This window comes from Pyrgilauda ruficollis, unplaced genomic scaffold, assembly GCF_017590135.1.
Source record: "Pyrgilauda ruficollis isolate IOZ18807 unplaced genomic scaffold, ASM1759013v1 scaffold71, whole genome shotgun sequence".
NCBI lineage: Eukaryota > Metazoa > Chordata > Aves > Passeriformes > Passeridae > Pyrgilauda > Pyrgilauda ruficollis.
Genome location: NW_024528933.1, coordinates 177663 through 191355, shown reverse-complemented (window position 1 = coordinate 191355; position 13693 = coordinate 177663). Strand labels below are relative to the sequence as shown.

The window sequence follows — 13693 nt, the reverse complement described above, 5'->3', positions numbered from 1 at the left end:
TAACAGATTTTCACAAGTGCACATTTATATCTATTCTATTTTCTGGTGTGATTTTCTTCTGCACTTCTAATGTGCTTTGACAGACCTCTCTGAGCTTTGTTCTTGCCATCACCCCATTATTAAGCATCAGGATGCTACTGAAATCTGATTTCACAGGGGGCAGGCTCAGGGCTTGTGTGATTGATGGCATTGCAATGCAATGCAATGAAACTGCATGTGTGTCAGCAACTTCTCACAACAAAGTCTGCAAAATAGAGAGGAAATGAAAAAAAGTGGCACCTGCATACTCCAGATGTCTGTGACTGGATACAGATATCCAAGAGAAACTATAGTTTGGTGACCTGATTTTTGCAAGCATGCAATGGAACAAATGACCAGTCTCTCCTATATCCCTTATCCTTTTTTTCTCTGAGAAAAACCTTCACAACAAAAAAAACCCCACAAACCCAAACAAACAAAAAACCCAAACCAAAACCCCAAAGCAAAAGAAACAAAAGCTAACCAACAAAAAACCCTCCACCCTGAAAGAACTGGCCACAGTCTGCAGAATTTACAATTTCTTTGATCTCAAAGCTATTTTAATTCTCTACCTTAAAACTGCATGGAACATATATCTGTGAAGTGTCTCTTTCATTAACTAAGTTCTTTGATCTGGGTGACTGAAACAATTTATTATTCATATTCACACTGTAGACTTAACAACTTCTCAAAATTTACAAATAGACAGAAAATCCGTAAGTAGCTTCAGATTATAATGTTTGTAAAAAAAAGCATGCAGCTGAGCAGCCTAGCAGCCGCACCTTAAAAGACATCATTTAAAAGAGAGAAAAACACCCTGGTTTTCAAATGGGAGAAAAAAAACCACACCCAAAAAAAAACCAACCAAACAAAACCAACCAAACAAAAACCAACCAAACAAAACCAACCAAACAAAAACCAAAGGAAAAAAACCCACCCAAAAATCTAAACAACCCCAAAACAAATAAACAGAAAGTTGTGTTCCCTCTTCTCTCAAGACTTTGACTACATAATAACTAACAATTAAAAGCCAGAAGAGCATTTATGTCAAAATACAGCAGCAGAAAAACTGAAAGGTACACAGAAAACAGGGGAAAGAAGGAGCATGATTCATAATAAAAATTATGCTCTGTGTTGGTCCAGTTATGCATTTCAGAGTCTGAAAGGGCTTGCAATGCTCATGCAAGCCCTTTCACAATGTTGTAGTAATGTAAGAAATTTCTCAGGACTTCAAGATGTTTACATTCATGCAGATGGCAAGTCAGCTGACTACTATAGGAAATTGAAGAGCTGGAGACTTAATTAATTCAGATAAAGATGTTACCTACCTCTATTTTAGCTGAGATGAACAAAATAATGAAGGAAATATTGCAATAATCTAAAACTCCAGAGAAAAACCTGATAGCCTTACAGTCTACTTTTTATTCTGGGAAGTTTTATTATGGGTGAAGCCACAAGTGCTCTTCTGCAGATAGCTTGTTTTCACCTGACTAAAGTTAACTTAAGCAGTGAAAAACTGTCATTACTACAGAACTTTGTAATATGTGCATAGTAGTTATAACTACCTGAAACAGCCCAAGTAGCTGAAAAAGCACCATCTGAGGAACAAGATCTTCCCCAGGCCAGACTTCTGGAGAAGTGGCACAGGAAGTCACGGGAAGGACTGTTAAGTATTTTTCAATCAAACACGTGTAACAATACATGACTGGAGAACTGTAAATGGAACACCCTTGGGCAATTTAAGACAGGCAGCATCTATCTGCAAACAAGCCTTCTACAGAGCAAGCTTTCTCTGTGTAACTTACCTAAAACCATGGAACTAAATGAGCAATTATATGAAATGCCTCTGATGAACACAAGTCCTACTAGGCTTACCCTATACTTCCAGACATATTATTGATACCTCTGAACAACCATTTAAAAAAAAGAAACAATGTATATGGAATATCTGAAGGAGGTGAGAATCACAGAATCACAGAGCAGTTTATGTTGGAAGGGACCACCCGTAGGGTCATCTGGACCAACCTCCCTGCTCAAGCAGTCTTCAAGATTTTACAGAAGGTGCAAAGTTTCTAAGGAATTTGACTTAAGAAAAGAGAGACATTGTTAAAAGTGAGGCAGTTAGCTCTGCATGGATAAATTTTGAGATCAAAATTTATTAATTTTTTTTTTTAATTATGGCAAAGGGAGGAGTATGATGATACTATTAGGTAATAATACTAAAATTTTAGGGGCATATGCAGCAGAGGATCTTGAACATAGAACAACTGAAGGTGTAATCATATGAAAAGGAAATAAATTGGCATACGATACAACAACTGGCGGTTCAGGGACAGAACTTGGAGGTGACATTTACTATGATCTGTGAGTGTGATGTGGCTGTGAATCACAGGTCTTGTCAGAGGTACTTCCAATAGATACACAGTAGAATTTGTGCCATAGTGAGAAGACTTTCTACAGCTTCCTCTGGAAGGTTGTGAATTTATAGTTGAAAAGGAACGTAGAAGAGTATGTGGGATGACCAGGGGGAATGGAAGCATGCCTACAGCTATTACTAGTCTAGTCTAGTAACATAAACCTGGAGAAGTTCAGGCACTGAACATTTCTTCCTTTCTCATACTAATTGTCAAGACAAATTCTGACTTCTATATTTTAAAGTCGTCAGTTGGGAAATTTAAACTAACCTGTATTCAAAACAAACATTATTTCCTTCCATTTCTGAGAAAATTATCTGGAATGCTAAGGCCACCAAGGTACTGGCAACATAACTGCCAGGAAAAGGGGTGGTAAAAGTAATAGCTTATTAATCTCCTTGACTTTACCAGCAGTACTGTAAGCAGCAACCAGAAATTAAAAATCCTAATCACTGTATGTACTGCAGAAGCATGTGGACGACTGGGCTAGATTACAGAATTAATTTTAAAAACATAACGACCATTTCTTTAAGATGATCTGTCAAAGTAGTGACCAAATTCAGCAGCTAACAATTTGGCTGTGTAAACATGTAAAGAAAAATTTGCTCTTATAGCTCAGCTTAGTTATCAAAATTGCTAGTGGACCTAAATAATGCTGGTCACAGACAATCAGTATCAGAAAAACAAACCCCAAACCACTATCAGCAATATCTAAATGGACTATTGATGCATGCTCCTACATTAAATATGTCCTCTCTTACACATCTCTTTTTAAAAAAATACTTAGCAAACAAATAGTGGTCTGCTTGGCAAAGTGCTAGAAAGGTGCTTTGCTTTTCAGGTTTGTAGTCTAGACACATCACATAAACACTCAAAGCATTTGGAAACTTAGTAAATTTCTTACAACAGTGTTTAAGCTCAGAGATGCATCTGTTGCTAAGAGCAAAGAATTTCTATCAATCTAGCAAGATGGTATACTTTAAAGCTGGACTAAACAAGTTTTAAATAGTCAGCTCTATGGTGGATAGAAATGCCTTATGATTTCACAGAAGGGATAAAGTAATTTAAAAAACCCCATGGAACATGTTTTATTCATTCTTGGTTTTAATCAGTTCTGAAATATATTCACATACAGAAGGTCTGAATTACTGACATGAAGGGAAAAACATACAATAAAAAGGTTGAAGGTTTTATTTACCTTTTTATATGTTTTCTCTTCATTTGGCTTTCCAGCAGTAACGTCTCCATTTTCAGTAACAGACGACATCTAATAACAGAAGCTTAAGTTACAAAGAAGGTATTTGCTTTACAAAAGAAATTGTTCAGAAAAATAATACAATTTATTATCCATTTTTGCTAAATTCAAACTTTTCAGAGATCAGTGATGTATCTAGGATATTCCTTGTACGTATTTTCCACACAGACTAAAAGGACAGCAGTGGCCCAGGAATATGTGCAGCATATGACTGACTCTACATGACTCTGCTTCTTTTCCCCACACCAGTATGCAGTGAACTCATGGTCCTCAGCCTATTGCATGACATGTTCTTCCTGAAAGGGCAAAACTATGAAGCTTGTAAGCTGAATATTCAGTGGCATGTCTCAGTAGTCCAAGGTCCTTGGCTGCATCAATATGCTGAATCTCCTTAAAGTAGTAAGGGAAACATAGAATAACATGGAATTGCAGAATATTCTGAGCTGAAGGGACCCACAATGATCACCGAGTCCAATCCTTAAGTGAATGGCCCATACAGGGATCGAAGCTACAGCCTTGGCATTATTAGCATCATGCTCTGTTTGACATTGTATCTTATCACAGCTGTAAAGTGATTCTAGACCAAGGATAAACCACTAAGATAGAGATCACCTTGGTAAGACACCCTGAGTGCATCTGCCAAAGTAAACGAAACAAAACGGCACAATGACATGGTTTAAAATAATTCTAGATTTTACCAATACTTTCACAAGGGAATTATACTTACCCTTATGAACAACAGAACAGGTCATCTGGAGCTGAGAGTAAAGATCAAGCCATTCATTGGTGGTTGTAATGTTTTTCACAACCTATTGTAGGAAATATTTGTCATAACTATGTCTTAACAAATTTCCACCTCACAGAATAGCTGTAGATTTCCTTTTACTGCTATTCTTCAGCCCAAGCAAGCATTCAGCTACAAGTGAGGCTTTTAAAGAATCATGTCAAATAAGTTGGTTACTATACTTGGAACTTACTATACTTCAAACATATCATAACTTCGTTAGTGTAGTTAGAAACTGGCAGTATTAAACAGGAGGGAATCAGTGCAGAATAATTCCTTTTTGCCCTAGATATTTTACCCCTGTGGCACAAGCAACTCTGCAATAAAACATTTATGTAGAGCAGTACACATACATGGAGTGTTGTGTAATTACACGTGTTATTAATCTTACAGCCTTATAATCTCCAATCACTTATAAAAAATAGCTGTGATGGTTTGGAAGACAGCACATTGAAAGTCACAGATTACAAATTTGAAAAAAAAAATCTACTGACACCTTAAATGAGAAGACAATCTAACTTCGTCTTTAAGCAGTTCAAATAGTGTCTTGTACATAAATAAAAATTGGTTTAAGTAAGTATTCTCAGGCCTCATTCACTGATTTTAATTTTCCATTAATCTAAAGAGTACACTACCAAGGAACTTTTTAATAAAAGGAGTCAAAATCAGTATTTTCCTTTCCTTTTGAGAAGCACTTGAGCCAAAAAAAAAAAAAAAAAAAAAAAAGAAAATAAAAGGTAGGGGCACACAACAAATAGACTTGGAGTCTGAGAAGAAAAAAACTTGGAGTTTCTGAGAAGAAAACAATGTCTTCTTAGAAAAACATACTTCTTACATTGTATACCAGTATTTTCTTCCTGCAGCTAACTGCATTCTTCATTGTAGCCTCCGTGTAAGTAATGTGTGTTAATTAATAATTTCTTCATTTGGATGTGTATTAGCAGCATGCTATACACTGAACTCCTACTTAAAGGCAATGACTTCATTTTTATAGCTTTTTAAATTGTGTGTAGTTACCTTACTCACCTGTATTCACACATTTAATATTAATATTCACCCATGTGTACAACTCTATCAGTACACAAAGGCATCAAGAACTTGCTCAAACACCTTTTGTAGGAAAAGAAATGTCATTTTAATTGCTAGTAGATGGCTTTTAAAATAACTGATCACTGGGTTAAAACACCAACCCCCAGCCAAGCTGTTGTTCTCCACATACCTCCCAAGACTATTGATACTATTAAATATGATGTTCCACTGCACACAAAAGTTCCTAAATTATAAGCACACAGACTCAGCAAAAGCCAAACATAAATGCAGCATGGGAGCTTTCATTCAGTAAGTTAGCTGAAGAAAGCACTCATGCTAGACAGGGGAGAAAAGCCTGGTTTTTTTCCCAGCATAGACAGACAAATTATTCAAGAACACTTCACTTAGGTGAAAATATACCCCTGCAATGCTGACCACAATAGAAAACAGACAACAAGAGACCAAGTTCAGTAACTACCAAGTGTAAAAACTCATACACCATAAAGAAGGTAAATTTTTCCTGTATGTGTCAGTTCATTTCCTAAAGGCATTTAGAATAGAATTATTCTTGTTCTAATCTTTTGAGAAACAGAACACACTGCTCTATCTTAACTGTGGTTGTGTTAAACATCTTTTAAAATCTGTGCTGGGACAACCATCTCTTGTTCCATGCTAACAGTTTTTTGCAAAGCAAGTATTACTTTGTGTATTTTCCTCCTGCCCTAGAGCTACTGAGGCAGTACATGGTGCCTTCTTACATGCTTCATAATGCACAGAGCAACAGCTACTGTCTCAGTTCCGATGAGGTTTAACAGTTCAAAGATAGGTCACAACTTATAGTCTTGGACTCACTTCCAGGCTAAGCTACAACTATTTATTTTTTTGTTACTATAGCAGGAGACTACTGTAACTAAAGCTCTCAATCTCTGTATGTACCTGACAAAGGGAAAGCTCACAATAAAGTAAGACATGGGGTAGGTGTAGAGGAAGAAAACACTTTGTTTCAGAAATATTGTAGCATGGTGACTTCCACCGGGATTAAGTTAATTTTCTTCACAGTAGCTAGAGTGGGGTTAGGTTTTAGATTTGTGCTGGAAACAGTGTTGATACTTCAGGGATGTCTTCTACTCTTGCATAGTGCTTACACAGCGTCAAGGCCTTTTCTGCAGACTTGCTGCACCTTTCCAGTGTGTGGGCTGGGAATGCACAAGGAGCTGGGAAAGGAAACCAGCCAGGACAGATGAACCCAGCTGACCAAAGAGATATTCCAGACCACATGGCATCATGCTCAGCATATACAGCTGCAAGAAGAAGGAAGGGAGGATGGTCAAAGTGACTGTGTTTTCCTTCCCAAGTCACCGGTAGGTGTTATGGGGCCCTGCTTTCCTGGGAATGGCTGAACACCTTCCTGTCCATGGGAAATGGTGGATGAATTCTTTGTTTTGTTTTGCTTGCATGCACAGCCTTTGATTTATCTATTTACCTATTTGGAGATAAACAGTCTTTACCTCTGCCCCTGAATTTTCTCACTTTTACCCTATTGATTCTCTCCCTGATTCCATCAGGGGGTAGTGAGTGATCCAGTGTGTGGGGCTCAGTGGCTGGCTGGGCTTAAACCATGAGTAAAAGATGGCTATAATGATCTCATCTTTAGCTTCTTAGATGCTATTCTACCTGATAACAAAGAAAGAGAAACATTAAAGTACAGTAGGAATTGAAGGAGTTTTTTTCCTAAATACTCTTGAAGGGTCAACATTTTGGTCACAAATCTTATGTGCAATAAAAACTACTGTCTTCTTGAAACATAAGATTACAGCCTTCAGTTCCAGCCTTCTGCTCCAAACACCTCCTAGTCCTAAATGCAGACTTTAAAAAAATAACATCTATTCAATGTATGCTTAAAAAAAAAAAATTAAAAAAAAAAATCATGTTTCACAGTTTAGTTTCTCACACCAGAATCACAGAACCACATGCTTCTTAACTAACACAAACTGCAATTTCCATCACTCTGGGGGACAAGTGCCATAGGCATTTTCCTCTAGAGCTACAGGGACACCTTTTTTCTTTCTCTGATCAGCCAGAAGCCCACAATGTCAACACCACCCTGCCCACCACATAGCTGTCATTTTGGAACAGAGATGACAGACAGCAAACGTGAGTTTCCTACCCAGCTTTGATTTCTTGTTCTTGAATTTTTAATTCCATGTTACTTATATAGTCAAAATTTATCTTTTACTAACAGCATAAGGTATTCATTTTTGCAGATTATAAATAACCAGCTGTTTTTACACAACCCCAGTTGCTGAGGCCCTGCTCACATGAACAGGTATCTGTACCTTATACCCAAATGGCCTCTCAGCGCAATTTCAAGTTAACTTTACAACTTCCAACAACTTCAGTGAAAGCCAACATCCATGAAAAATGCTATTGCTAGATTCCTACAGACCCATGTATTAGTTCATTCAACCAAAAATCAAAAACTTTTTGGGTTTTTTTGAAGAATGCATTTCTCCAAAATTCATACCACTTTCTTAAACAAAGAATTTTTTAAAAGCATTAATAAAACATGTTGTTGAGGAATGACACTCCAAATAAGAGCAATGTAACTTTTCATTACATGTAATTACATGTTCTCGTTCTGAATGATAGTTAAAATTTAAATATTCTTCATAGCTTTTTTACAGACGTACCCCTGGGTGTACTGCTGTCAGGCTTCTGCAGTGAGTTAGAAACCTCACACAAAAGAAAACATATTTATAACTTCTCACAGGTGTAATCTTTAAATATGAGTAGTAAAAAACAAAAAATATTAAACAAGATTAAATGAAGCTTTAAATTTTCCATTAGGCAAAGGGAGAATACTAGAAATTAAAGAATTCAATAAACAATTGAATAATTGAATAAACAATTAAACGTACATGTGTTTAGTATTAATAATATACAAATAAAATAGATGGTACAGTGCAGATTTTTCAGTCTGAAACACATAAATGCATTTTCAGAAACACTTTGGGTTGGGGTTTTTTTGGCAAGTGAATGCATTGGGATGGAATACACAATTTTTGGCTCAATCCAGCAACTTCATTCTCATAGTTTCTGTGCATTTCAGATTACCTATTTATTTAACTGTTTTTAATCCTTGAATAGTTCTCTTTTTCCAGGAGGACACTAAATTCTCAGATTGTGGCAGCTGACTTCTCAGAAAAACACAAAGACTCTTACATTAAATTCATACCAATGATACTAACTCAGAACCAGACAAAAAATATATTATCAGAATAGTAATTCTATCTGTCCTAAGTAACAGTGGGAGTTTACACACCAAGACTGCATTCTTTCTTGATCACAGCAACTTGTCAGTACAACATGTAAGGATGTTGACAAGAATTTCTAGTCCTACAAACAGCATTTATAGTGAATTCCATTAAAAACAATCATCAGGTCAAATTAGTTTGTAGCTCCTCTCTCCCCTGTTACTACTTTGAAGCAGCAGCTTCTAAGACAACTATGAAAAGCATACTCATTCCATTACTGCAAAAGTCTTACTGGTGAGATTTGTTCAGACATATTTTCCTTATGGAAGCTGTAAGAGTAGCTTTTAAAGTCAGTTCTTCAGCTCACTAAAAGGACTTGCAGATCTCTAAGACAGCATTCTTCCACCAAACCAGATTGGGGACAGTCATACACTGCAGCTCTAGTGTGAAGCTGGAGACCTTTGTTACACAAAATTTTGCTAGAGGAGGCAAGTCATCTAAACCAAAAATGCTCTACAGTGGAAGAAATCCATGAATATTACATATAATAATATATATATATAATATATTCATTAATGAAAAGCTACTCTTTTCCTACTTGTTCTCTTGTGCTTCCCCTACCCATAGCTCAAACACCCAAAAACCTGTGGTATTAAAGCTACCTTAAGGCAGCTCCAAGATCAAAAGGCACTATTAAAGCCAACTCCCCTACTTCTTTGAAATTAGAAAGATTTGGGTTCACACCTTCTTAGGCACTGAACAAACTTTTCCTACAGATGATGCATTTACAAAGTCTCCCTCCTGTCTGGATTCTCTGCCAACTAATACAATATGCACAACCGCACTGGATTTCCAAATTAGATCTCATCTTACCTTGTTTATTATTCCATGAAACTTGCTGGTACTCTGGACCATTGTCAAATTTAGTTGACAAACTTAGGTCAGTCAAAACTGCCAATCATTTTTCCCCCAGCCTCTCCAGCAGAATTTGAACAGTAGGATTATTTATCAGATTATTTGTAAATTAAGGGGTTTGGGACACAAAAAAATCCTCTGACACACAGAAAAATTGTTTCCATACAAAATCCATGCAAAGGTAGCAGCATACTATCAGCACTATTTTCAGAAGGCTGAAGAGGCAAATGACTTAGCTTTGGGTAAATAGTAGGACTTCTATTGGTTTTATTACATTTTAGCTCCTTAAAGAAGCTTTTCTCCATGCTTTAAAACAATGCCTACTATAATTTTCATGGTTTAATTGCCTTCCTTCTGAGTTTATCAGACAATGAAGGGTGGTGTTTAGAAACCTGCAAGCACTACTAGGCAGAGTGCCAATACACAGATTTAAAGAAGTGAAAGGAAGCATAATTAAATGCAGAGTGGTAAAAGGAACAACACATCAAAGATCCGACAGCTTTCTCAACAGACACAAGTCAACTCCCTCTCCAAAAACCTTATGTCTTTTAATGTCAGAGAACACTTTTTATACTTGAGTGCCCAGGCAGTTACCCAGCCTCCAAATATAAACTGAGGTAATGTATGTAGCCACCCAGTTACAAAATGTATATATATACACACACAATTCAGCTCTCTATTTTTTTAAAAATAATATCCCAAACCCTAGTTTGTGGAATAGATTCATTTTGTACCAGGACACGTAGACAGCTAAGATCAAATTTGTATGCTCCCACACCTGAAACATCTGAAGAGTAAAAGATAACATACATATTTTTAAGTTGATGTATCCTGATAATGAAGTAAATGTTTACATGTTGCAATGGACACAACAACAATCATTTAAAAGTCATTAAAAGCTCAAATCTAAAAAAATCTGGATTTTCAATCTGAGAGCATTTAATCCACCCAATCCCTGTAATGTCTGTCAGCCTAATAAACCTCTACTGTCAACTGCTGTGACTTCCACTCTTCGCAGAAGTACTGAAAGATCTCTTATGTCTATTACTGCAAAAGTAGAGCAAACTTTTTACTGCACCATAAACACCATTCATTTATGCCACTAAAAAAGTAATTTTAAAAAAATCTATCTTTTCTGTCTATCTGGCAGGGAAAAAAAAGAAATGTCATATGAATTTAAAGAAGAAGGAGGGAAAAAGTAAAGAAAAACCCAAAACAATTAGGTGTGAAACACTGTCAAGATCTCCCAACCCACAACTAATTATGGAGGTTTTAAGGGTGACTGAAAGTAAAATCTTCAGTGTAAAATCTGTGATAGCACTTGTGAAAACTGGAAAATGCTCTGTATGGTCTTGCTAATTAATGCTATAATGAACAATTTCAGAGTGAAGAGCTAAAAAAAGCAGATCAGAAACAATGGAGCCTGTGATGCCTAAAAAAAAAAAAAAGAAGAAAAAAAAAAGGCCTGATTAGTCTACCTATCTGATTTGTTTTTTATTTTGCCTCAAAAATAATAAGATGAAAATCAGAAGTAGTACACAAATGATTAAATTCACAAATAAAGTAAAAGGGAAAAAAAAAAAATCTCATCTTTCTCTTGGTCTTTGTAATACCATCAGGCCAGCAAAAATGCTACAGTGAAAGCAGCAAGCAAAAACCAACACAAAACTGCCATTTAGACTGTGCATCTACTCTAAGTCATGTCAGCTGTTCACACCACCTTTATTTACCTAGCTTTAATAACACACATTAGTTTCAGTGCCCTGACAGATCTTTTAGTCTCTCAGCAACTAATCTGAGCACAATGCTAAGATTCTGATACTGTTTGATTTCTACAGTTGCCCTCCCCTCCTTCCTCCCCGCACTTTCAGGAACACAGCACAGCACTTGGATGTCTTTGAAAAATGTCATAATAGGACTAGCATTTTTTTCTTAGTTTGCTGGCTGGATTTGAAAAGTTTATCATACTATTCATACTACAAAAAACATATGTTCATATAGTAATGCTTTGATTTACTGCAAGAAATGTCAGATCATGTATCTTCCTCCTTTAGCTTTCAGATAGGAAAAAAAATGAAAATGTGGAACTTCAGAAAATACCACTTCCATCAAAGCCTACAAATACTCAGAATGCATTTGATTACCCAGAACCTACAAGACTCCCTTCCTCTTCCATTTAAAGTGGTAGTTCTTGTGCACTAACCTGTTCTTCAAGGTGAAACGCACTACCATTGTAATATCCAGGGTCACAGGAACAACATCACAAACTATAGCTACAAATCATATCCTTCATTTCAAAAATAATCTGCTGTGATTCCTTCAGATGGAAACTTTTTTACAACAATGCAAATAAAACTGAAAATTCATTGAAGGAACCAAAGTGTAGAAGTCCTTGGAAATACAGCATACTGTCCTCATTCAACAAAGCACATAGATTTTAATTTGTAACTTCAGTATTTTGTGAATTCTGCATGTGACAGATAACCTGCATGGAAGAGGGGGGCTGGGCTTTGTTCCTCCTCCATGAATTTCCAAATTCAAAGCTTCATTCTGAGGGCCTTAAACCTATCTCACTCCTCTATTCCCTATTAGCCTACTTAACATTTTTAACATGTCAAATACTGTGTCTTCTGCTTTCTCCAGAAGCACCTGAGGATCTCTTACATCTTGCCAAACACCATCTGTAGAAGCAGAGCAAACTTTCTACTGTGTACTAGATGGTGTTGATGTCTTAAAAACCATGGGACTTTTCCAAATCAGTGAGCTCAGATCAGCAATCAGAAAGAACAAACATTTGATCTCTGACACAACTGACGTCAAATTGTGTATCTTGCAGAAACTGTTAACAGGCACTCCTTTCACAAAGTGAAATGGCCCCATTTACTTCTCATTATTTAGTAACAGTCTGAAAGCATACAAAGCAGAAAGGCATATTTGTACATAGCCAAAGAAGACTTCCCAATTGCTACTTATGTTTTCACTATTCTGATTTCATGTGCACTTTTACAATAATAGCACAATAACAGCACATTTTAGAAGATTAGCAAGCTTTCTATAAAGCCATCTGGAATTACAAATTAATAAAAGTGTCAAGATAGGGTTTTCTTTGAAACAACTGAAAGAAGGAAACATCTGCATGCTATATATGACAGTAAGCAATACAAGTTAGGTAGTATCACAGCGAAGGGCACAGGTAGAAGACTTGACAGAGCCCAGAATCAGAGTTCTGTTCCTTTACTTTGGCAACTTTGATATGGCAATGTCCTACTGTTACTAACACATATCAGACACTGCACTTTGAGATAAAACCACCACGTAATGCATGCTGTCCAATAAAATACTGCACCGCACTGTGACAAACGGTTGATAAGGAAAAAGGCACAAGGAGAGGGAAAATTCTTCTACATTTGTCTTTACTAGTACATGCGAAATAGAGTGATGGGGATCATGCAACACTGTGATCATGATTTCTTGAAAGGAAAGCACAGCAAGCTGCTTCACTCATAGAAGCAGCAGGCAAGATTCATGGGGAATGAAATCTCATGTATGGCAAAAAGGAGATCAGTGAAGGTGTGCATTTCTAAAGGAATGATACGGAGATTCAAATAATCCTACCTTGCTGGGTGGGGAATAGATATAAAAGAGTAATTTGGTCAGCCCAGAAGCTTTAGTAATCTGAAACTCCAGAAATAGTCATTTGAGAAAAGAAAAACAGGTCAAATGTACTGGGAGAAGATTAAGTATAAACAGAACAGACTGAACAAGCAAGATAAAAAGCAGAAAAAGACAGGACAAGTTACTTTGATAAGAAATACATTCATAATAAGAACTTCACAATAGCTGTATTGCTCTAGTTTGAAACCTTTATCTTTTTACTCATCCACATTTTTCCACCTCAAAAGGAGGTCAACCACACTTAAAACTGCTATGCAAACATAACTTTACAACAGAGGCACGAATAAAAAATGGTAATAAGAATTCTTTGCTTTAAAGAACATTGAGAGTTTTGGGTGGACAACACAAA

The 13693-nt window shown here is 36.4% G+C and overlaps 1 protein-coding gene across 4 annotated transcripts in view; it reads right to left on the bottom strand.

The window, feature by feature from the left end:
* The window catches only part of PIP5K1B (phosphatidylinositol-4-phosphate 5-kinase type 1 beta), a 90854-nt gene that overhangs the window by 51877 nt on the left and 25284 nt on the right, over nucleotides 1-13693 (bottom strand). For 3 of the 4 annotated variants that reach the window (XM_041485582.1, XM_041485585.1, XM_041485584.1), the window contains 2 exons: nucleotides 4415-4496; nucleotides 3631-3699 (listed from right to left, as the gene is read on the bottom strand). In XM_041485582.1, the coding sequence (XP_041341516.1) occupies nucleotides 3631-3699 (69 nt within the window). In that variant the 5' untranslated portion in view covers nucleotides 4415-4496. The remainder of the gene's footprint in view (nucleotides 1-3630; nucleotides 3700-4414; nucleotides 4497-13693) is intronic. The other variant, XM_041485583.1, reaches the window with a different exon arrangement.